Raw genomic sequence first — 22,697 nt, 5'->3', positions numbered from 1 at the left:
ATTGTTTATATTAAATCTGGTGATTTGGAACTATGCTTTGCATGATATAGTGCTGAGCTTGTTGTTTACACCTTGCCCCTAGATTGATGAGAGTTATTTAAATTGATGTGCACTATTATCTGTTTGCACAATTATTAACGGATGCTTGCTATTGCTGATTATATGTACTGTATAAATAAATGTGTAAGGCTTTGTCATGTTATTGATATACAGCAGGGATGTGGAATTCGGTTTGTTATTACATTTAGTCCTGCTGCGGCAAGCAGACAGCAGCAGGGCTAAAGCTTTTTCTTTTTCATATAACGCAGCCGTTTCAGTGCATGTCTCACATCTCAGCTGTTACTATGGGAGGCTCAGCTTGGTCTCTGCTTTAGTGCAGTCTGCCTCTGTGCGCTCCTGTTAGTTTGTTTATCTGTGAGCTGGAGGTGAGTGCCTGATTGTTAGTTCATCTGAGCTGGAGGGGGTACGTTTAGAAATGGATAAATATTTGTATGCTCTTTCTTACTTACATTTTTTTACACAGCTGAACTTTGTGTGCCGTTTCACTTTGAGGTTTTCCAGCCTTTTCCGTTATCAAAGTAAAACAGCACACAAAGTTCAGCTGTGTAAAAAAATGTAAGTAAGAAAGATCATACAAATATTTATGTATTTCAATAATAAAATCAGCATTCTTAACTTGCTGATGATTCTAACTCAGAAATAGTATGTTGCATTCCACTTTGTGCCCTATGAAATAACTTTATAACAACAAGTCGCTTACTTCTCACCTCGTGCCCTCACTGTACATATCTGATCCGATCATAGTGGCTGCACTGCTTGCCTTTTAACACCCATGGCTAACAAAGGTCGCTGCAATGTATTTCTGTGCAATACACTACAGCTATTTTGGAAGCCATGGGGTTAACATTTGCTTTGTTTAGAAGCTGTGGAGGGCTGCTCAGCGTGCAAGCGGTACTGCTGAACCTTTTCAGTGCGGGAGGGAGTGTCAGAGTGGTTACTTCCTACAAGCCAGCCAGGCTTGATTTATACAGCCCTCACTTCAAATAAACAGTGTCCGTGGAACGGTGAGGCTCATAGGTTTATGTTGAGCTTAGATGATATTGTTACCGTGTAGGGTTTTTGCTGTTAGATCACTGATTTTAAAAATGCTACAAATGTTTTAAATGAGCATTTTGAAAATGTGATCTTACTTGTGTGTTTACTGACCAGTGTGTTTAACACTTGTCCTTTTGTATTACTTATACATCTGTCACATTGAAAGCATTGGTTTTCAGTCCAGTCTTGGAACATTTTTAAAATTTAGTGAAATAATTTTTTTATATATGTTTATCATACCCCAATAACTGAACTTAACTAAAAAAAAAATAAAAAAAAAAATAAAAAAAAAAAAAAAAAAAAAAATGATACCAGATGTAATAGTACACAAATTAGGAACATTGCACATCCCTAATTTACTTTATATTACCTAAGCAGATTATACCTTTGGTGAGAATTACTGGTGTATATTTATAAAAGAAGCCATACACTGGAGGTTATAATTGTCTAAGATGATAGAAAGCCTTTTCCCTTTATTTGTAAACAAAACATTCCTGTAGACATTTGCCATACTTTTAATGACAACTAATGCAGCAAATGATGCAGGCACATAGCAACATGGCATTTTTTGTAATAAAATTATAAAGTTTGCCATGTCCCTGCATAGGTTACACACACACACCTCTAAAATAAAATACACACACACACACGGAAGGGAACTGCACTCTCATACCGGACCGGGTACACATCCCATGACCCTGCAACATGCTCAGCCCTGGGTGCCACTGGCACTCACAGGAAGCTGTGCTGTCCCCAGAGCCACAAGCAGTTAACCCCAGACAGGTCTGGGTGCAAGAACCATAGGGAAAATTACAAAACAAATTAATACAACACAGAAAACCCAGCACTCACAAGCTCTCAGCAAAGATTTAAAAGCAAAAATGGAAAGGTTAGTCACCGCATCTGGCCAAATGGGACAAGCTCAGGTACCACGTCAAGGTGCACGGGAATATGTAACCACCCTAGACATATACAAAACACGGAAGGGAACTGCACTCATACCAGACCGGGTACACATCCCATGACCCTGCAACATGCTCAGCCCTGGGTGCCACTGGCACTCACAGGAAGCTGTGCTGTCCCCAGAGCCACAAGCAGTTAACCCCAGACAGGTCTGGGTGCAAGAACCTGTGCACCCTTCCCTTGTTTTCAGTTTGTTTGGATTTGAAAGCTTGCATTGTGTGGCTGTTTTAGGGTCTCAGGTATTGGAAAGGACCTTGACGTGGTACCTGAGCTTGTCCCATTTGGCCAGATGCGGTGACTAACCTTTCCATTTTTGCTTTTAAATCTTAGCTGAGAGCTTGTAAGTGAGTGCTGGGTTTTCTCTGTGTGTTGTATTAATTTGTTTTGTAATTTTCCCTATGGTTCTTGCACCCAGACCTGTCTGAGGTTAACTGCTTGTGGCTCTGGGGACAGCACAGATTCCTGTGAGTGCCAGTGGCACCCAGGGCTGAGCATGTTGCAGGGTCATGGGATGTGTACCCGGTCCGGTATGAGAGTGCAGTTCCCTTCCGTGGTGTGTGTGTGTATATATATATATATATATATATATATATATATATATATATATATATATATATATATATATATATATATATATATATATATATATATATATATATATATATATATATATATATATATATATATATAATTTAACCTCGCCTTTCATGGTTTGCAAAGCTTACTCCTGAATTTAACAAGTTAAAGGAACAGTCTACTCCAGAATTATTGTTTAAAAAAAGATAGATAATCCCTTTATTACCCATTCCCCAGATTTACATAACCAACAGTTAGATCATCTAGTCTAGTGTAACCAAGCATTTCAATGCATATAAATAGCCTCATGGAGGTTGTCTCCGTTAAGTTTAGTTGTGTTTTTTTTTTTATAAAGTAAACTACAATTCTCATTTGGAAATCTGTTTAATCTCACTACCTACTTGCATTTGTTGATTAAGTATTGTTAGGTCTGTCTCCTTATCAATAAAAACCTTATTTAAATACAGTTTTGATTTAAATTATTTTGCGAATCAGGACAAGTAGATTGGGCTCCCGCTTTAGTCCCTTGGACAAGTATTTTTTTTTTTTTTTTTTTTTTAAATGTCCACACCCTGTACAGTCCTTAGCGCTTTTGATTTTGTTTATTGTTTTTTTTATATTTTTAATAAATTGGTAAAATATGTACCAGATTAAACCTTTATAAGTTTATATTTGTTATTTTTTTTTAGAGCAGACTAGATATTTCCCCTAACCTTATAGCTGGTTATTTACCATTACATATAGATATTCAAGAGATATTTATATGTTAGAATGAAGTCAATGGTTACTTTATTAAGAGGCCCCTTGCCAAGGTAGAAAACACTTGGCATTGGTGAGGAGCCAACAAAGATAAATATCCCACTTTGGTGAAATTGGCAAAACCCTACTTATACACCTCAGCCTTTTCTCTGCTGCAGGAAATATAGCTGCAAACAGAGAACCAGCATTAGCCAGAAGCATGTGGACATGTTGAGATTTTTGCATTTCAATGCAAAGTTTCTGAAAGATTGAATAACAGAATGTTATTAACAGTGATAGTCTAATTCTTTCTAGTTCTACCTCTTTTCAAACAGTTTGTGGTTTTGTTTTGTTTAATTATAAAACTGTGCTCTGCTGCTTAAAAATTGAAGAAACAGTTGTGTTAATGTAAAGTTTTAGTCTGAAGTTTATATTTGTAACACTCATTATGTGGATTTTATCATAGAAAACGTATTGATTCTCTTTTTATCCGATTAATCGAAAAAATAGGCCGGTTAATCGATTATGAAAATAATAGTTAGTTGCAGCCCTAATTACTACTTCATTAAACACACAATATGAAAGAGGAAGATAATCAGTACAGAACACAGACATAGGCAATGTGCATGTACTCAAGAAACCTAAACTAAAAATATGAAAAAGGTTGAAAATACATCAATAATGCAGGTGATACAAGACAGAGAAATGTTGTGCTGCGAGACAAATGATTATGGTCACACTTCTCTATTACAACACAACAATATACTTACTATGTTAAAAAGCAAATAAAGACTTGTAGAGGAGCAAGAGCCATACCTGTCTGTCACAGTATGCTTTCATTAATTTGCTGAGAGGAGTGTGTCTCTTTATTTTAAACTGAACCACAGAACCATCTTGTCCTGCCACTTTAAGATTGATGTGGTCATTTTCAGTCTTCACAGTTTCCTAAGAGGAAAAACAAAAACAAAAAAACACTTAAAGGGACAGTATACACTCATTTTCATATAACTGCATGTAATAGACACTACTATAAAGAATAAGAAGCAGATACTGATATAAAAATCCAGTATAAAACTGTTTAAAAACATAATTTATGCTTACCTGATAAATTTATTTCTCTTGTAGTGTATCCAGTCCACGGATCATCCATTACTTGTGGGATATTCTCCTTCCCAACAGGAAGTTGCAAGAGGATCACCCACAGCAGAGCTGCTATATAGCTCCTCCCCTCACTGCCACATCCAGTCATTCGACCGAAACAAGACGAGAAAGGAGAAACCATAGGGTGCAGTGGTGACTAGTTTAATTAAAATTTATACCTGCCTTAAAAAGGACAGGGCGGGCCGTGGACTGGATACACTACAAGATAAATAAATTTATCAGGTAAGCATAAATTATGTTTTCTCTTGTTAAGTGTATCCAGTCCACGGATCATCCATTACTTGTGGGATACCAATACCAAAGCTAAAGTACACGGATGATGGGAGGGACAAGGCAGGAACTTAAACGGAAGGAACCACTGCCTGTAGAACCTGTCTCCCAAAAACAGCCTCCGAAGAAGCAAGTGTGTCAAATTTGTAAAATTTTGAAAAGGTGTGAAGCGAAGACCAAGTCGCAGCCTTGCAAATCTGTTCAACAGAGGCCTTATTTTTAAAGGCCCAGGTGGAAGCCACAGCTCTAGTAGAATGAGCTGTAATCCTTTCAGGGGGCTGCTGTCCAGCAGTCTCATAGGCTAAGCGTATTATGCTCCGAAGCCAAAAGGAGAGAGAGGTTGCCGAAGCTTTTTGACCTCTGTCCAGAGTAAACAACAAACAGGGCAGATGTTTGACGAAAATCTTTAGTAGCCTGTAAGTAAAACTTCAAGGCACGGACTACGTCCAAATTATGCAAGAGACGTTCCTTCTTTGAAGGATTAGGACACAATGATGGAACAACAATCTCTTGATTGATATTCCTGTTAGAAACCACGTTTGGTACGCAGAACTACCTTGCCTGAATTAAAAAACAGATAAGGAGAATCACAATGTAAGGCAGATAACTCAAAGACTCTTCGAGCCGAGGAAATAGCCATCAAAAACAGAAGTTTCCAAGATAAAAGTTTAATATCAATGGAATGAAGGGGTTCAAACGGAACTCCCTGAAGAACTTTAAGAACCAAGTTTAAGCTCCACGGGGGAACAACAGGTTTAAACACAGGCTTAATCCTAACCAAAGCCTGACAAAATGCCTGGACGTCTGGAACTTCTGCCAGACGCTTGTGCAAAAGAATAGACAGAGCAGAGATCTGTACTTTTAAAGAACTAGCTGATAAGCCTTTGTCCAAACCCTCTTAGAGAAAGGACAATATCCTAGGAATCCTAACCTTACTCCATGAGTAACTCTTGGATTCACACCAATAAAGATATTTACGCCATATCTTATGGTAGATTTTCCTGGTGACAGGCTTCCGAGCCTGTATTAAGGTATCAATGACTGACTCGGAGAAGCCACACCTTGATAGAATCAAGCGTTCAATCTCCATGCAGTCAGTCTCAGATATTAGATTTGGAGGATTGAAAGGACCTTGTATTAGAAGGTCCTGCCTCAGAGGTAGAGTCCATGGTGGAAGAGATGACATGTCCACTAGGTCTGCATACCAGGTCCTGCGTGGCCACGCAGGCGCTATCAGAATCACTGATGCTCTCTCCTGTTTGATTTTGGCAATCAGTCGAGGGAGCAGAGGAAACTGTGGAAACACATAGGCCAGGTTGAAGAACCAAGGAGCTGCTAGAGCATCTATCAGCGTTGCTCCCGGGTCCCTGGACCTGGATCCGTAACAAGGAAGCTTGGCGTTCTGGCGAGACGCCATGAGATCCAGTTCTGGTTTGCCCCAACGATGGACGAGTTGAGCAAACACCTCCGGATGGAGTTCCCACTCCCCCGGATGAAAAGTCTGACGACTTAGAAAATCCGCCTCCCAGTTCTCTACGCCTGGGATGTGGATCGCTGACAGGTGGCAAGAGTGAGACTCTGCCCAGCGAATTATCTTTGAGACTTCCAACATCGCTAGGGAATTCCTGGTTCCCCCTTGATGGTTGATGTAAGCCACAGTCTTGATGTTGTCCGACTGAAATCTGATGAACCTCCTCAGTGTTGCTAACTGAGGCCAAGCTAGAAGAGCCTTGAATATTGCTCTTAACTCCAGAATATTTATTGGGAGGAGTTTCTCCTCCTGAGTCCACAATCCCTGAGCCTTCAGGGAGTTCCAGACTGCGCCCCAACCTAGAAGGCTGGCATCTGTTGTTACAATCGTCCAATCTGGCCTGCGAAAGGTCATACCCTTGGACAGATGGACCCGAGAAAGCCACCAGAGAAGAGAATCTCTGGTCTCTTGATCCAGATTTAGTAGAGGGGACAAATCTGAGTAATACCCATTCCACTGACTTAGCATGCATAATTGCAGCAGTCTGATATGCAAGCGCGCAAATGGCACCAAGTCCATTGCCGCTACCATTAAGCCGATTACTTCCATGCACTGAGCCACTGACGGGCGTGGAATGGAATGAAGGACACGGCAAGCATTTAGAAGTTTTGATAACCTGGACTCCGTCAGGTAAATTTTCATCCCTACAGAATCTATAAGAGTCCCTAGGAAGGAGACTCTTGTGAGTGGTGATAGAGAACTCTTTTCCACGTTCACTTTCCACCCATGCGACCTCAGAAATGCCAGAACTATCTCTGTATGAGACTTGGCAATTTGAAAGCTTGACGCCTGTATCAGGATGTCGTCTAGATACGGAGCCACCGCTATGCATCGCGGTCTTAGAACCGCCAGAAGTGAGCCCAGAACCTTTGTAAAAATTCTCGGGGCAGTGGCCAACCCGAAGGGAAGAGCTACAAATTGGTAATGCATGTCTAGAAAGGCAAACCTTAGGAACCGATGATGATCTTTGTGAATCGGTATGTGAAGGTAGGCATCCTTTAAGTCCACTGTGGTCATGTACTGACCCTCTTGGATCATGGGTAGGATGGTCCGAATAGTTTCCATTTTGAATGATGGAACTCTGAGGAATTTGTTTAAGATCTTTAAATCCAAGATTGGTCTGAAGGTTCCCTCTTTCTTGGGAACCACAAACAGATTTGAATAAAATCCCTGTCCTTGTTCCGTCCGCGGAACTGGATGGATCACTCCCATTACTAGGTCGTCTTGCACACAGCTTAGGAATGCCTCTTTCTTTATCTGGTTTGCTGATAACCTTGAAAGATGAAATCTCCCTTGTGGAGGAGAAGCTTTGAAGTCCAGAAGATATCCCTGAGATATGATTTCCAACGCCCAGGGATCCTGAACATCTCTTGCCCACGCCTGGGCGAAGAGAGAAAGTCTGCCCCCCACTAGATCTGTTTCCGGATAGGGGGCCGTTCCTTCATGCTGTCTTGGGGGCAGCAGCAGGCTTTCTGGCCTGCTTGCCCTTGTTCCAGTACTGGTTATGTTTCCAGGCCTGTCTGGAATGAGCAACAGTTCCCTCTTGTTTTGAAGCGAATGAGGTTGATGCTGCTCCTGCCTTGAAATTTCAAAAGGCACGAAATTTAGACTGTTTGGCCTTTGATTTGGCCCTGTCCTGAGTAAGGGTATGACCCTTGCCTCCAGTAATGTCAGCAATAATTTCCTTCAAGCCAGGCCCGAATAAGGTCTGCCCCTTGAAAGGAATGTTGAGTAATTTAGACTTTGAAGTCACGTCAGCTGACTAGGATTTAAGCCATAGCGCCCTACGCGCCTGGATGGCGAATCCGGAATTCTTAGCCGTTAGTTTAGTCAAATGAACAATGGCATCAGAAACAAATGAGTTAGCTAGCTTAAGCGTTCTAAGCTTGTCAATAATTTCATTCAATGGAGCTGTCTGGATGGCCTCTTCCAGGGCCTCAAACCAGAATGCCGCCGCAGCAGTGACAGGTGCAATGCATGCAAGGGGCTGTAAAATAAAACCTTGTTGAATAAACATTTTCTTAAGGTAAACCTCCAATTTTTTATCCATTGGATCTGAAAAAGCACAACTGTCCTCAACCGGGATAGTGGTACGCGTTGCTAAAGTAGAAACTGCTCCCTCCACCTTAGGGACCGTCTGCCATAAGTCCCGTGTAGTGGCGTCTATTGGAAACATTTTTCTAAATATTGGAGGTGGGGAAAAGGGCACACCGGGTCTATCCCACTCCTTGCTAATAATTTCTGTAAGCCTTTTAGGTATAGGAAAAACGTCAGTACACACCGGCACCGCATAGTATCTATCCAACCTACACAATTTCTCTGGAATTGCAACTGTGTTACAGTCATTCAGAGCAGCTAATACCTCCCCAAGCAATACACTGAGGTTCTCAAGCTTAAATGTAAAATTAGAAATCTCTGAATCAGGTTTCCCCGAGTCAGAGATGTCACCCACAGACTGAAGCTCTCCGTCCTCATGTTCTGCATACTGTGACGCAGTATCAGACATGGCTCTAACAGCATTTGCGCGCTCTGTATCTCTCCTAACCCCAGAGCTATCGCGCTTGCCTCTTAATTCAGGCAATCTAGATAATACCTCTGACAGGGTATTATTCATGATTGCAGCCATGTCCTGCAAGGTAATCGCCCCAGAGGCAGAACATTTTTTCACTTTCTGCAATGTTTTTTTAGTGAAAAATTTGCTGCAGATCATAATTTTAAATAAAATTCAATTTTAAATTAGGCAGTTACACTAAAGCACCAGTTCAATTGAAATATGTTGGTTAACCAGAGGATAAAGTAATTTTTAAAGTTTTATTATATAGTGCAATAGTTGAAAATTGGATTGCAAATTAGCTGCAGACAAAAGAAATTTGTAAAAATGTCTCTTGAATAAATTAGTTTAATTTTCTCTTAGTCTAACATAGAAATGTATTAATAAAAACGTGCATTGCTCGTAAGAACGTCTTAGATTCAGAAAAAACAGCTTTGCAGACTGGGAAAGGCTAAGGGGTGGGTTAGAGATAGTAAACAATAAATGCACTGCTGCTTTGCTGCGCTACTGCATATTTGACTGTTCTCTTCAAACAGCACTTTGCTCTGGATGCACTGTGATAAGGAAAACTTACACAGTGCAGCCAGAGCACACCTCTGTTTGAAGAGAACAGCCAAATGTGGATCAGCGCTGCAAAGTTAAATCGTTGACAGTTCCTGCATGTGTCCTTTTCTTTCTGCAGACATGCTGCATTTTCTGCGATGACATCTCAGATCACTGTATGTTCTGCATTGGGGGTAATCGCTATGGGCATCCCTGATGTAATTGGCGCCATATTAGCGTGCGTCCCCTGAGCGGGAGGCGAAGGGTCTGACACGTGGGGAGAGTTAGTCGGCATAACTTCCCCCTCGACAGAACCCTCTGGTGATAATTCTTTACTGTTTAAGGTGAAATCAATACATTTAGTACACATTCTCCTATGGGGCTCCACCATGGCTTTCAAACATAATGAACAAGTATGTTCCTCTGTGTCAGACATGTTTAAACAGACTAGCAATGAGACTAGCAAGCTTGGAAAACATTTTAAAACAAGTTTACAAGCAATATAAAAAAACGTTACTGCGCCTTTAAGAAACACAAATTTTCCCAAATTTTGAAATAACAGTGAAAAAATGCAGTTACACTAACAAAATTTTTATAGTGTATGTAATAAGTTAGCAGAGCATTGCACCCACTTGCAAATGGATGATTAACCCCTTAATACCAAAAACGGAACAACAAATGACAAAAACGTTTTTTAAACAGTCACAACAACTGCCACAGCTCTACTGTGGCTTTTTACCTCCCTCAATACGACTTTTGAGCCCTTCAGAGAAGTCCTGGATCATGCAGGAAGAAGCTGGATGTCTGTCTGTAATTTTTGCTGTGCAAAAAAAACGCTAAAATAGCCCCCTCCCACTCATATTACAACAGTGGGAAGCCTCAGGGAACTGTTTCCAGGCAAAATTCAAGCCAGCCATGTGGAAAAAACTAGGCCCCAATAAGTTTTATCACCAAACATATGTAAAAAAAACGATTAAACATGCCAGCAAACGTTTTAAAATACACTTTTATAAGAGTATGTATCTCTATTAATAAGCCTGATACCAGTCGCTATCACTGCATTTAAGGCTTTACTTACATTACGTCGGTATCAGCAGCATTTTCTAGCAAATTCCATCCCTAGAAAAATATTTTAACTGCACATACCTTATTACAGGAAAACCTGCACGCTATTCCCCCTCTGAAGTTACTTCACTCCTCAGAATATGTGAGAACAGCAAAGGATCTTAGTTACTTCTGCTAAGATCATAGAAAACGCAGGCAGATTCTTCTTCTAAATACTGCCTGAGATAAACAGTACACTCCGGTACCATTTAAAAATAAACTTTTGATTGAAGAAATAAACTAAGTATAAAACACCACAGTCCCCTTACGACCTCCATCTTAGTTGAGAGTTGCAAGAGAATGACTGGATATAACAGTGAGGGGAGGAGCTATATAGCAGCTCTGCTGTGGGTGATCCTCTTGCAACTTCCTGTTGGGAAGGAGAATATCCCACAAGTAATGGATGATCCGTGGACTGGATACACTTAACAAGAGAAGCTCTCAGTTTAGCGCTGTTGAAAAGGTAGCCGGAAAGCCCACTGCAAGTGGGAAATAAGACACTCCCCCCTCCCCCTGCATATGAAAAGACCCTGTACAAACAGGAGCAAGCTGGAGAAGGTAGCTGACGGTATTCACATAAAACTTTGGGGCTTGGTTAGGAGTCTGAAAATCAGAGCAATGTTATTTAAAAATAAGCAAAACTAAACTTTAAAAAAAACTTCATGGGCTATATAAATAGATCTACAAAACATTTATGCAAGGAAAAAAATGTGTATAATGTCCCTTTAAAACGTCATTGTGTAATAATAGGACCTTCCCTAAACTCTAACATCAAATCCGTCCCTTTAAAAAAAAAAAAAAAAAAAGTATTTTTGCTAGGCATGTGCATTTGGACTATTCTGAACCAAACAAATGTCAAACATGGCAGCAGCATTTCACTGTTTTTAGAGCCATATTTCTACTTGTGCACTTTCACAAGAAGAAATCCAACTCTGAGAATAGCCGAATGATGCTGGTGGCCACCATGTTTGGCATTTATTTGCGTCCAAATGCATATGCCTATTTTTTTGCAAAGCCCTCGTGTCCACCGAGAAAACAAATTTAATGTTGAACACTACTCAGATTTTGTAAAGCTGAACAGTATATAGAAAGTTAAACTTGTTAGTAACTAATTTAATTTGTATTTAAAGGGATAGGAAAGTCAAAATTAAACCTGCAAGATTCAGACAGAGCATGTAGCTTTTTAATTCACTTTTAAATTAACTTCCATTTTCAAATGTGTTTCGTTCTTTTGCTGTACCTTGTTGAAAAAATATGCACATATCCTTAACAAGTGGAAGCTAGCTGCTGATTGATGCCTGCACACACACACCTCTTGTGATTGGCTGACTAGATGTGTTTGGCAGCTAGCTACCAGTAGTGCAATGCTGTTTTTTCAGCAATTACAATAGAATGAAGCAAATGTGATAATAGAAATGTGTTTCAAATTGTATGTTCTATCCATAGCATGAAAGAATTTTAGGGTTTCCTGTCCCTTTAACTAAAAATGTGAGTGTTATTTTGGAGGTGTTCCATTTAGGCTATACTTGGATTTAGAACAAATATCAGCTATTAATGATATTAAAATTAAAAAAGCCATTAGGAGAGGAAAAAAAACAAAAACAGACAAGCTAATTTAAAGCATGTAATTTTAAAACTAGCAACCCTGTAATACTGTTTTTAACACCCTCAAAGCGGTTAAAGGGATAGTAAAGTCCCCAGAGAAAGAACTTTTTTCACTTTCTGCAATGATATTTTTTTTTAGTGAAAATTTTTCTGCACGTTATTTTTAAATATAATTTAATTTTAAAATTAGGCATTTACACTAAAGCACCAGTTCAATTGCAGTGTGTTAGTCAACTGGAGAAAAACGCAATTTTAAAGGTTTTATAATATATTACAGCAGTTGAATATTGGATTGCAAATTAGCTGCAGACAAACATATCAACTGTAAAATGTCTCTTGAATAAATTTGTTTCCTTTTCTCTTAGTCTAACAGAAATGCAGTAATAAAAAAGATGCATTGCTCATAAGAATGTCTTACATTCAGAAAAAAACAGCTTTGCAAACTGGGAAAGACTAGGGGCAGGTTTGAAAAAAAAATCTGAGAACCATTCAACAATCTACTCCTATGCAGCTCTACTGCATATTTGACTGTTCACTTCAAACAGCACTTTGCTGTGGATGCTCTGTGTTAAAGGGATACTAACCCCACATTTTTTCTTTCATGATTCGGATAGATCATGCAATTTTAAGCAACTTTCCAATTTACTCATAACAATTTTTCTTTGTTCTCTTGATTTGAAAAAGCGGTAATAAAAGGTTAGGAGTCGGCCCATTTTTAGTTCAGCACCTTGGTAGAGCTTGCTGATTGGTTTGCTACATTTAGCCACAAATCAGCAAGTGCTACTCAGGTGCTGAACAAAAAATGGTCCAGCTTACAGTACTGTTTTTTCAAATCAAGATAGCATGAGAACAAAGAAAAATTAATAGGAGTAAATTAGAAAGGTGCTTAAAATCTCATGCTCTATCTGAATCATGTAAAAAAAAAAAATTGGGTTTAGTATCCCTATAAGAAAAACTTACAGTGCAGCCAGAGCAAAGCTCTGTTTGAAGAGAATAGCCTGATGTGAAGCAGCGCTGCAAAGTTAAAGGGACACTGTACCCAAAAAAATTCTTTCGTGATTCAGATTGAGCATGAAATTTTAAGCAACTTTCTAATTTACTCCCATTATCAAATTTTCTTCATTCTCTTGGTATCTTTATTTGAAATGCAAGAATGTAAGTTTAGATGCCGGCCCATTTTCGGTGAACAACCTGGGTTGTCCTTGCTGATTGGTGGATAAATTCATCCACCAATAAAAAAGTGCTGTCCAGAGTACTGAAACCAAAAAAAAAGCTTAGATGCCTTCTTTTTCAAATAATGATAGCAAGAGAACGAAGAAAAATTGATAATAGGAGTAAATTAGAAAGTTGCTTAAAATTGCATGCTCTTTCTGAATTACAAAAGAAAAAAATTGGCTACAGTGTCCCTTAAAGCAGTAACAGTTCCTGCATGTGTCCTGTTCTTTCTGCAGAAATGATGCATTTTCTGCGATTACATCTCAGATAACTGAATGTTCTGCCTTGGGGTAAAATCCAAATTAAAGGGACAGTGTTCACCAATTTTCATATAACTGCATGTAATACACACTACTATAAAGAATAAAATTCAGATACTGATATAAAAATCCAGTATAAAACTGTTTAAAAACTGATTTAGAAGCTCTCTGTTTAGCTCTGTTGAAAAAGGAGGCTGGAAAGCCCACTGAAAGTAGGAAATAAGACACTCCCCACTCACTTTGCATATGAAAAGACCCTTTACACAAATAGGAGCAAGCTGGAGTAGATATAGGACGGTATTCTCCTAAAACTTTGGGGTTTGATTAGGAGTCTGAAAATCAGTGCAGTTATTAAAAATAAGCAAAACTATACATTTAAAAAAAAAAAACACACAACACTTTATGGGCTATATAAATAGATAATCTACAAAACATTTATGCAAAGAAAAAAAAAAAAAAGTGTGTATAATGTCCCTTTAAACTTTCATGATCCAGATAGCACGTGTAATTTTAAACAACTTTCTAATTTACTTTTATCATCAAATTTGCTTTGTTCTCTCGTTATTCTTAGCTGAAAGCTAAACATAGGTAGGCTCATATGCTAATTTCTAAGCCCTTAAAGGCCGCCTCTGCATTTGACAGTTTTCACCACTAGAGGGCATTAGTTCATGTGTTTCATATAGATAACACTGTGCTCATGCACATGAAGTTATTTAAGAGTCAGAACTAATTGCCTGAAATGCAAGTCTGTTAAAAGATCTGAGATAAGGAGGCATTCAGCAGAAGCTTAGATACAAGGTAATTACAGAGGTAAAGTATATTATCTATCTTTTTAAACAACTACATTTTTGGTGTGTACTATCCCTTTAAGAATGACAATTAAAATCAGTAAATGCATAATAAAGAATGCAAAAGCACTGAGCATGTGTTGAATACTATATGGAGAAAAGCAGTAAAATTCCAGTAGAGGCATAGCGGCATCTCGTGCATGCCTAGAAGGGTTGCTTCAGGCAACTATCAAACTAAAACAAACCGTGGTAAGTCTACCAAAGCAGGTAGTCCATATTTTAGAATTTTCTGCTTATGGAACAGTTGAAACATTTTTTCCTGTTTGAGGCATGAATACAGAATTTTGGTCCAATAAAGGCCCAACTGCTACCTGCAAAACTAATTTGCACCTGAGCTACTGGCATAAACACTGCTTACTACAGGTATCATATACTGTGCAGCTATTTTAATTAGTGATGCACCGAAATGGAAATGCTGGACCGAAACCGAATCCGAAAATTTGGGATGCACTTGGCCGAAAACCGAAACTGATACCGAAAATGTATTTTTTCAAATTATTTTCAAATATTTTTTTTGGGGTTTTTTTTTTTTTTGCATAATTAGTCAATAAAAAAATCCCACACTTTTATTGAAAGTAACACACTGAAATTGGACAAAAATATCTTAAAACAATAATATGCTACACAATAATTTTACCAAGAACAAAAAAAACCAGGCAAAAAATGCCATTTTCGGCGACCAAAATTTTGGTGCATCCCTACTTAAAACAATTATAAATATCAATATACTGTATTATTCTTCATTTACTTCTATGTAACAGAATCATATTTAAGTTGTTTTTTTTTTACCAAATATCCAAATAAAGTATAGTCCTAGAAAACTCATATGCAGAACAGTAAGTCAAGTAATAAACTTAAACAGCAGCTCTAGGCTAGCATCAAATTTGAAACATGCTACACAATTTTACCGAAACAGGCAAAATAACCGAAAACCGAAATAGCCAAAAATGCCATTTTCGGCCGAAACTTTCTGCGGCCGAAATTTCTGTGCATCCCTAATTTTAATACTACAGAAATTAGTGTAAAGTTTCAGTAGAAGGATAAGGGCTAGTCAAAATTAAACTATTCAGCTAAGAATTTTTTTTTCTTAATTTCATTATCAAATTGTGCAGACATTTTTATATGCACACTTTAAAGGGACAGTATACTGTAAAATTGTTTTTCCCTTAAAGGGACACTGAACCCAGTTTTTTCCTCTTGTGATTCAGAGAGCATAAATTTTAAGCAACTTTCTAATTTACTCCTATTATCAATTTGTATTCATTTTCTTGCTATCTTTATTTGAAAAAGAAGGCATCTAAGCATTTGGTTCAGACCTCTGGACAGCACATTTTTATTGATGGATGAATTTATCCACCAATCAGCAAGGACAACCCAGGTTGTTCACCAAAAATGGGCTGCCATCTAAACTTACATTCTTGCATTTCAAATAAAGATACCAAGAGAATAAAGAAAATTTGATAAGAAAGTTGTTTAAAATGTCATACTCTATCTGAATCACAGAAGAAAAAATGTGGGTTCAGTGTCCCTTTAATATGCGTTTGCAATTTTTTTTTTTTTAAAAAGTAACAGTTGGAAAGTATACAATTTATAAGAATTTGCTTTTTAAGGTTTTTAGATTTATTTTTACATTTCTTAAAGTGAAGGTAAACTTTGATGAATGAAAGTGCCCTTGTTTTTAATAGTATTTTTAACTGACTTTCATTCACCAAAGTTTACCTTCACTTTAAGAAAGGTAAAAATAAAATCTACTACTCATTTGAAATTGAGTAAGTGCCAACATTTCCTTGTTGTTTATTAGTCACTTAGGCAACTCAACTGTGTGGGATAGAAAAAAAAATTGGGTTTACTTTCATGATTCAGATAGTTGCTTAAAATTGCATGCTCTTTTTAGTTTACTCTGATTATTTTTCTTCCTTCTCTTGGAATCTTTATTTGAAAAGCAGAAATGTATGTTTAAGAGCCGGCCCATTTTTGGTTCAGGACTGGGTTGCACTTGCTGATTGGTTAGTTACATTTAGCCACCAAAAATGCAAGAGCAACCCAGGTACTGAACCATTAATGGGCCGGCTCTTAAACATACATTTCTGCTTTTTAAATAAAGATACCAAGAGTAGGAAGAAAAATTGATAAGAGTAAATTAAAAAGTTGCTTAAAATCGCATGCTCTATATAGGAATAATGAATAAAAAAAAAATTGGGCTTACTATCCCTTTAACCCTTTGAGTGCTAATGACGGCTGAGCCGTCACAGAGTTTCCCACTCTGGTGCTAATGACGGCTCAGAGCCGTCACTAGCACTCTCCCACCATGAGGGAGATCTGGGGGCTCCCACCCGTCCTACCCCGGCGATCGTGCCTGTAGAGTGACAGGCATTGCCGGGGCTTCCTGTTTTGCGTGATGACGTCACGCGCAATAACGTGATGACGCCACCACGCAACTTTATTTATACTTAACAATGTTAAGTATAGGAGCAGGGGGCATGCTGCTTAGAAGCCTGTATCTCAGGCATCTAAGCAGCTACAGACCCCCAAGACCCACCATTGGGAAGGTAATCACCTAACATTTCCAACAGTGTAAGTCTTGGAGGTATGAAATAAATTAAAAAAAATAAAAACGTTAAAAAAAAATCTTAGCACCCAGGTGGGAAAGTGCTTAGCACTCAAAGGGTTAATGGTCCTTTATAGGAACAGTAAACCCCTTGTGATTTTCTATAAAATGTCTAATTAGCAATATATTTTCATTACTTATTTTGCCCACTTAATTTCATAGAAACTTAACATTTTCCTATTTTCAGAACTTGAAATGTGCTATGCTGACCTCAAGGCTAACTGCTACATATATGTCCTTAAAGGGAGTTAAGGAAAAAATCAAGATAGAGCAGCAACTTTATAATTGACTCCTACTATTTTTTTTTGTTATTAGTATCTTTATTTGAATGTAAGCTTAGAAAAAAGCCAATTCTTGGTTCAGAAACTGGGTAGCGCTTACTGAATGATGGCTATATTTAGACACCAATCAGAAAGCGCTACACAGGTGCTGAACCAAAAATTGGCCAGCTCGTATGCTTACATTCCTGCTTTTAACCCCGTAACGACCAAGGACATACAAGGTACGTCCTACAAAAAAAACGGACCTTAATAAGGTTTTAAGTGCTGGAAGCGATTGCGATCACTTCCAGCTGCTTTCGGGGGAGGGGCGGGTACCACTAGGGTAATGCTACCAAAAACAATTTGTGAGGGGGGATAAGTGTTGGGAAAGGGATCTGGGAGGGGGAGGCAGGTAGGGTATTGAGGGGGCGCAGCAACACTACGGAAAAAAATGTGTTTATTAAAATAAAAAACTAAACATTGAGCCCAATTTTAACTGCAAACTGGGTACTGGCAGACAGCTGCCAGTACCTAAGATGGCTGCAAATAGGTAGAGGGGGGAGGGTTAGAGAGCCGTTTGGGGGGAGATCAGGGAGGTTGGGTGGTAAAGGGGGATCCTACGCTGCAGAAAAAAAAAAAAAAGTTTATACTGGCAGACTTTTTGCCAGTACTTAAGATGGGGGTGACCTGTGGGGGGAGGGAAGAGAGCTGTTTGAGAGGAGTCACTATTGGGCATAATACAAGTGTGGTGCACAGCAGCATTTAGCGGCCTTCTAATTACCAAAAAGCAATGCCAAAGCCATTATTATATATTGATAATAGGAGTAAATTAGAAAGTTGCTTAAAATGTAATGCTCTATCTGAATCATGAATGAAAAAAAATTGGTGTTAATATCCCTTTAAAGGAACATTATAAAAAAAAGTTAAGTCTTTGAGATGCAAGCCTGAAATTGCTCTTCCAAATAAGCTCCACCGACTGCACTCTTGACTTAATGGCAACAAAGTGATACACACTTAACATTAAAGTGTCAGTAAATCTAAAAAATAATGTTATATAATTCTGCACATAGTGCAGAATTATATAACATTATATTGGTATTATCGTTCTAAAACTTAATATTCCCGTTGAATTTTTTTATAAATATGACTGTTTCTCAGACCCGCTCTCTGTGCTCTTCTGAGCGGGTCTGTTTTTATTACACAGCGCATTGGGCCAGCTGTATAGTCACAGCCCGGCCCTGACCAGGCCATAACACTAAGTGCTGCTCGCTCCTGCTCTGTCTGACAGCAGGAGCGAGCTGCACTTAGTGTTATGGCGCGGTCAGGGCCGGGCTGTGACTATACAGCTGGCCCAATGCGCTGTGTAATAAAAACAGACCCGCTCAGAAGAGCACAGAGAGCGGGTCTGAGAAACAGTCATATTTATAAAAAATACAAAGGGAATATTAAGTTTTAGAACGATAATACCAATATAATGTTATATAATTCTGCACTATGTGCAGAATTGTATAACATTTTTTAGGTTTACTGGCCCTTTAAGTCTCTGCTTATGTGTTACTATAAGAAGGCTGTATAAACATGTAATTACGTGTTGCTGTCTCTTTAAGCAGAACAGGTTTCTAAAACCTATGTAACCTTATCTTGTCTCTGCCAAGATAAATTAGGGACTGTCATAAATTTGCTGATAAAGTAACAAGGTTCAATCTCCCTTAACGACCAACGACGTATGGGGTACGTCCTGCAAAAAAATGCAGTTAATGACCAAGGATCGCTTCCAGCCGCTTTCATGTTATTGCAGTGATGCCTCTATATTGAGGCATCCTGCAATAACCGTTTTTAGCCATCCGATGCAGAGAGCCACTCTGTGGCCCTCTCTGCATCGGCTATCCATGGCAGTTATCGTCGGTGGGTGGGAGCTCATCCAGGGAGGTGGGTGGACAGTCATTGGTGGAGGAGGGGGGGGGGGGATCTTGTGCGCGGGGACGCACGTGAGATCTGTGCAAACAGCAAAAATATGCTGTAGATCCGTGGCTGGGAGAGAGGACTGGGAGGGTGGTATTTTAAAATTAAGTGATCTGGGAGAGGATGGGGGGTTGGATGTTGAGGGGGCAGCTACACTACAGAAATAAAGAAAATATTTAATAAAATAATAAAAATTAAAAAAAAAAAACAAAAAAAAAAAAACACATTGTTATTGCAAACTTGGTACTGGCAGACAGCTGCCAGTAGCCAATATGGCACACAATAAGGCGGGGGGTTAGGGGCTAAGGAGGGGTCCTACACAGCAGAAGAATTTTTTTTTAAAAAAAACCCTAACCCCCCAAAAACACGTATTTTAGTACTGGCAGACTTTCTGCCAGTACTTAAGATGGCGGGGACAATTGTGGGGTGGGGGAGGGATCAGGGTGGGATGTGTCAGGTGGGAGGCTAATCTCTACACTAAAGCTAAAATTAACCCTGCAAGCTCCCTACAAGCTACCTTGTTAACCCCTTCACTGCTAGACATAATATACGTGTGATGCGCAGAGGCATTTAGCGACCTAACTACCAAAAAGCAACGCCAAAGCCATATATGTCTGCTATTTCTGAACAAAGGGGATCCCAGAGAAGCATTTACAACCATTTGTGTCATAATTGCACAAGCTGTTTGTAAATAATTTCAGTGAGAAACCTAAAGTTGTGAATAATTTTAAGTTTTTTTTTTTTTTTTTTTATTTGATCGCATTTGACGGTGAAATGTTGGCATGAAATATACCAAAATGGGCCTAGATCAATTCTTGGGGTTGGCTACTACACTAAAATTAACCCTATAAGCTCCATAATTAACCCCTTTCACTGCTGGGCATAATACACGTGTGGTGCACAGTGGCATTTAGCGGCCTTCTAATTACCAAAAAGCAACGTCAAAGCCATATATGTCTGCTATTTCTGAACAAAGGGGTTCCCAGAGAAGCATTTAAAACCATTTGTCCCATAATTGCACATGCTGTTTGTAAATAATTTCAGTGAGAAACCTAAAGTTTGTGGAAAAATTTGTGAAAAAGTGAACAATTTTTTTTATTTGATAGCATTTGGCGGTGAAATGGTGGCATGAAATATACCAAAATGGGCCTAGATCAATACTTTGGGATGTCTTCTAAAAAAAATATATATACATGTCAAAGGGATATTCAGGGATTCCTGACAGATATTAGTGTCCCAATATAACTAGCGCTAATTTTGAAAAAAAAAGTGGTTTGGAAATAGCAAAGTGCTACTTGTATTTATGGCCCTATAACTTGCAAAAAAAGCAAAGAATATGTAAACATTGGGTATTTCTAAACTCAGGACAAAATTTAGAAACTATTTAGCATGGGTGTTTTTTGGTGGTTGTAGATGTGCAACAGATTTTGGGGGTCAAAGTTTGAAAAAAGAGTTTAATTTTTTCCTCATTTTATAAAAAAATTATAGTAAGTTATAAAGATATGATGAAAATAATGGTACCTTTAGAAATTCCATTTAATGGCGAGAAAATTGGTATATAATAATATGTGTGGGTACAGTAAATGAGTAAGAGGAAAATTACAGCTGAACACAAACACTGCAGAAATGTAAAACTAGCCTTGGTCCCAAACGGTCAACAAATGGAAAAGTGCTCTGGTCACTAAGGGGTTAAAGGGACACTCAAGTCAAAATTTAACCTTTCATGATTCGTATAGAGTATGCAATTTTAAACAACTTTCCAATATACTTCCATTAAAATGTGCATTCTTTTTATATGTATACCAGCTCCTACTGAGCATGTGCAAGAATTCACAGTATATACATTGAAGTTCAGACTAAATGCCATTATATTTGTTTATTATGCAAATTGTATTTACTGGTCCTTTCAAATCTTACTGAATTAGCAGAGAAACAGGTCTTTAGATCCATGAGAAGTGTATGAATTATATATATTCATTAAAAGTATGTGGGAGATAGAAATCTCATATTAAAATCCTCCATGTCTTAAAATAAATATATATATATATATATATATATATATATAGCGCAAGGCAATACCCCTCCCCCCCAACCCAAAAAACTAACATTTAGCGCAAGAGTAGTTAACAGATCTGTTTATTTTGTTAACAAAACAAAAAAGTACAGAGTAAAAATTGTGTTCCTATGTCACGCTATTTTTTTTAGCTATGGTAAATTACACTACAGCTTCCTATGGCAGCCAGACAGAACTACTGTAAACAGAAGTCACGCACGTGTATACATCATGCGGATTGTGATGGTGCTAGAAATCCGTTTTTTGACCAAACGAAATTTCTGCACACAGTCGTAGGTCTGAGAAGAAATTGGAATAATTCACTGAGCGCTCACACGTGTGAGGGCACCGGCCGGTTTGGCGCGCATTCCCTGAAGAGTCTGTATAATAATTCTGGCGGCCTCCAGCCTCAGCTGTTCGCACTCTGTAAAACATTTCTCTGCTCCCCCTACTGCCATTAATGGTGCATGACATTGTGACGATCGTGTTCCCTTCCCTGTGGTTTTTTTTTTTTTTAAGGCCACCTTAGTCTAAGAGCTGGCTTGATGGGCATTCTGGCCTAAATCGAAATAAAACCGTTCCCCTACGCTCTTTGGACTCTGCCCAACGCCTGCCCTCTTACTAAGGCCTAATTGCTTCACGGTTTAACCCCCAGGCGTTAATGTTTTTAAAATGTATATATTTAACCAGAACAAGTCCGACTACGCTCTTTTAGACCCGATATAACCGAGTCCCTGCTCTTCTTTCTTGCAGATACAGGCAACTCAGACAAACACGCAGGATTTCTGCAATCTATGCACTTACACTCGCCACCCCGCTTACCTTTGGTTTTTCCTCAGACATTATTAAGTCTCTGTTTCTCTCCCGCTCTTTTTTCTACCCGTGAGCTTTTTTTTCTCCCCTCTCACCGTTTTTATTTTTTTCAAGCGGGCACGCGCTTTAACCCCACATTATAACGCATCCGCATTGGCTACATTCGAGTCACGTGTGTAATGCGCGTTCACGATGCGCGTATCCGCCTGTTTTGCCCTCCCCTTAGCGCGCGGACACGCCCAGTTGGTTTCATCATCTCTAGCTGGTAGAGAGAGCGCGCGTGGAGGGGAGGTGACAGGAAGTGAGGATGTCAAAGGGACAATCAATCACAATAGAATCTAGATTATTAGATTCATGATAAAAAAAATGTATGCAGTTATGAATCTGCATGGTGCTAAGTATAAAGTGACATTACTGTTTAACTACGGAAAATTACTGATTGGCAAATTAGTATAAATTAATTTAGTGTATTTACAGTCCATACTAGCCATGATTACGTAAGTAAAATGTATATATTACATGGCCCGCACTTGTGCTACAA

General features: G+C 38.7%; 1 protein-coding gene across 1 annotated transcript in view; it reads right to left on the bottom strand.

Moving 5' to 3' along the window:
- The window catches only part of SUMO3 (small ubiquitin like modifier 3), a 53,225-nt gene extending 30,887 nt beyond the window's left edge, over positions 1-22,338 (bottom strand). The window contains exons 1-2 of the mRNA XM_053698765.1: positions 22,166-22,338; positions 4,189-4,317 (exon numbers count right to left, since the gene is read on the bottom strand). Of these exons, the coding sequence (XP_053554740.1) occupies positions 4,189-4,317; positions 22,166-22,186 (150 nt within the window). The 5' untranslated portion in view covers positions 22,187-22,338. The remainder of the gene's footprint in view (positions 1-4,188; positions 4,318-22,165) is intronic.
- Between the last annotated feature and the right edge of the window lie 359 nt (positions 22,339-22,697).

This window comes from Bombina bombina, chromosome 1 (genome assembly GCF_027579735.1).
Source record: "Bombina bombina isolate aBomBom1 chromosome 1, aBomBom1.pri, whole genome shotgun sequence".
In the NCBI taxonomy this organism is placed as follows: domain Eukaryota; kingdom Metazoa; phylum Chordata; class Amphibia; order Anura; family Bombinatoridae; genus Bombina; species Bombina bombina.
Note: the sequence above shows the minus strand (reverse complement) of the source record. Positions and strands in the feature narration are given on the sequence as shown.